At 38.8% G+C, this 2,830-nt stretch overlaps 1 protein-coding gene across 1 annotated transcript in view; it reads left to right on the forward strand.

Annotated features, from left to right (window-relative positions):
- The first annotated feature begins 1,068 nt into the window (after positions 1-1,068).
- LOC102430397 (melanoma-associated antigen 10-like) overlaps positions 1,069-2,830 on the forward strand; it is a 23,419-nt gene continuing 21,657 nt past the window's right edge. The window contains exon 1 of the mRNA XM_006087789.1: positions 1,069-1,128. Coding sequence (XP_006087851.1) covers positions 1,069-1,128 — 60 coding nt within the window. The remainder of the gene's footprint in view (positions 1,129-2,830) is intronic.

Here is a 2,830-nt window from a genome sequence, read left to right on the forward strand (position 1 = left end):
GAACTAGTATGAGATTCATGGTGTACCAAAATGTCAGTGTGGTTGGCTTGCAAATGACCATGTGGCCTCCAATCTATAACCTGTTGGTCCCCTAGGACCATCAAATGGGCATGATTTCCTTGAAAAACTTCCCAATGGAATGCTTCAGCTGAGGGGTCCCACCCCTTATTTTACTTACACGGAGGGACAGAGGGATGGGAGGCACAGTGACATTAGTCAGATTGCTGCAGGCCAGACTGCCTGCTGAAAGAAAGGTTAGATGGGCCTTAATCTGGTCATGTTTAGGAATTATATGTAACCAAATCTGATTATGAGCAATCATACAGTACAGAGAGGAATTGGAGGAGGGAATGCATAAGGCTACAATTGGAAACAGGTCTTATTGAATTCATGCAAAGAAACATATTGCCACATGTTCTTAATAAGTTCTTAATATATAATTTACCAACTTGCTTTAAAAATGCTTCCTTACATATGAAAAACAAAAAGTGTAAGAATTAGCGATACTTTCAACAAGTGTTATAAAATCTATATAATTATTTTCCTATTCATTCAGCCCCATATTAAAATTTTTGTTTCTCCTGATTTTTCCTGCTATTACTTCTATCAATCCAGATACTCTATAGAGTAATGCAAATGACATGGAATCTTGTCCTTTTTGCAAAACACAATTCTCCAGAATAATAATTAGAGCTATAAATGAAAGCATAATATAGTTATTATTATTTGACAAAGCTTCCCATGTACCATAAGTAGAAAATTTTCTTTCATGGGAGAGAAAACAAACACTTGAGGCATTCAGGAGCCTAATGGAATGAGCCAATTCTAGGACAAGGAAAAGTTTCTTAAAATTCAAACCCTGGGAATGTAGTCCAATACATTAGAATAAAAGATTATATATTGTGTAGTATTATTATTATTAAACAGTAGTAAGTAATCTATTCATTTAAAGTAACCAAGTTCCTGACTAACATAACATAACCATTTTAATCATATATATAAAACCTTTGCTTCCTAGGCAAATACAGGAAAAACTATTTTACCTTCAGAAATAGGATTATTTTTCCGATGGAAGATATACTCATTAAGAAGGAGAACAGAGACAACTGTCCGGAGGATGGAGAACAGGTATGTGTGTATGTGGGGAAATAGCAGGTCCTGGGATATGTTCCCGGACTTCAGTAACTCCTGGACCTCTAATGGCTTTAGTGCAAAAGTACCATTTTTTTCCTTTACAAGAAGAGTGCCCCCCACCCCACTGCAGCTGCTTCTGCAGCTATTAAAGGGTATTTCTGTCGCTCCGGTCCTCTTGGATAAATACTTGGGGAGTTTAAATAATTATTTCCCATATTTTTCTTTCTTTCTTTTTTTATTGCTCTTGCATATTTTTCTTTGTAAAAGTAGACTAATAGTAGGAAATCTTTTACAGTGGGGCCTTGACTTACGAGTTCAATTCGTTCCGTGAAGGAGCTCATAACTCAAATTATTCATATGTCACATCAAAAAGTGAATGAATGAGACACGTGATGCTGGGCTGATGTTGTGGCATTCACTTTGACGTTCAATGCGCCAACTAGCGGTGGGGTATCTGAAGCTGGCTCGTAACCCGAATTTTAGCTCATAACTCAAAGCAAAAAATCGGCTGAAAGAAGGCTCCTATCTCAAAAAACTCGTTAGTCGGGACACTCGTAAGTCAAGGACCCACTGTATATAAGAAGAAATTTTAAAAAGAGAAACAGAAAAAAAGCCCAACAGTAAATGAATGAGTATTCACAAAAGGGTGGAGTGGAACATTAGCCTTAGAATTTTATCTCACACTAACCCAGCACAGTAAATGGGTTCTAAGGGGCACAAAGCCCAAACAGCAGAGATGGAGGATTCCCTATGTTCATAAAATGGTGAAGTGCAAACTACATCCCCCAAAGATAAGAAAGCAAGCAAAAAAACATCAGTCAGTAACCAAGTTCCATTACAGACAGACAAGAACTTCTACAAGCTAAGTTTCCAGTGGCTGATGCCTTGAGAGGGAGAGCAGGAAGTGACCCTAAGATTAAGAATTCTTGGCAGCTGCTGGGAAGTTCCTGCCATCCCTGCCACAAGTGGCTGGGTCCCTAGGCAAAATGAAATATGCCCCATATTTAAACAAATTAAACCAAACAACAAAGACACAAAACAACAATCAGCAGAGACACTCTATGTATGATATTTACGGGTGCGCACAACCCACAGACAAGACTTAAAAAATCAGAGTCCTTTCCATGGATCTTTCAGAAGATGTCTTTTTTTTTTTATTGCTTAAAGCATTACAAAGGGTATTACATATGTGTCCTTTTTTCCCCCCCCACCCTTGACAAGCCCCTGCCCTCCCTTACCCCCCAGTGTCTTATGTCCATTAGTTATGGTTATATGGATGCATACAAGTCCTTCGGTTGATCTCTTACTCCCCTCCCTCCTGTCCCCCAACCCTCCCTGGCCTTACCACTGAAGTCTGACAATCGGTTTGAGGCAGCTCTGCCACTGTATTTATTATTGTTCAAAAGTTTGTAATGGTCTTAATTATCCATGAAAGAATGAGATCATGTGGTATTTTTCCTTCATTGACTGGCTTGTTTCACTTAGCATAATGCTCTCCAGTTCCATCCATGCTGTTGCAAATGGTAAGAGTTCCTTCTTTTTAACAGCAGCATAGTATTCCATCGTGTAGATGTACCACAGTTTTCTAATCCATTCATCTACTGATGGGCACTTAGGCTGTTTCCAGATCTAAGCTATGGTGAATTGTGCTGCTATGGACATCTGGGTGCATATATCCTTTCTGATTGGTGTTTCT

Source organism: Myotis lucifugus, unplaced genomic scaffold (genome assembly GCF_000147115.1).
Source record: "Myotis lucifugus unplaced genomic scaffold, Myoluc2.0 scaffold_40, whole genome shotgun sequence".
In the NCBI taxonomy this organism is placed as follows: Eukaryota; Metazoa; Chordata; class Mammalia; order Chiroptera; family Vespertilionidae; genus Myotis; species Myotis lucifugus.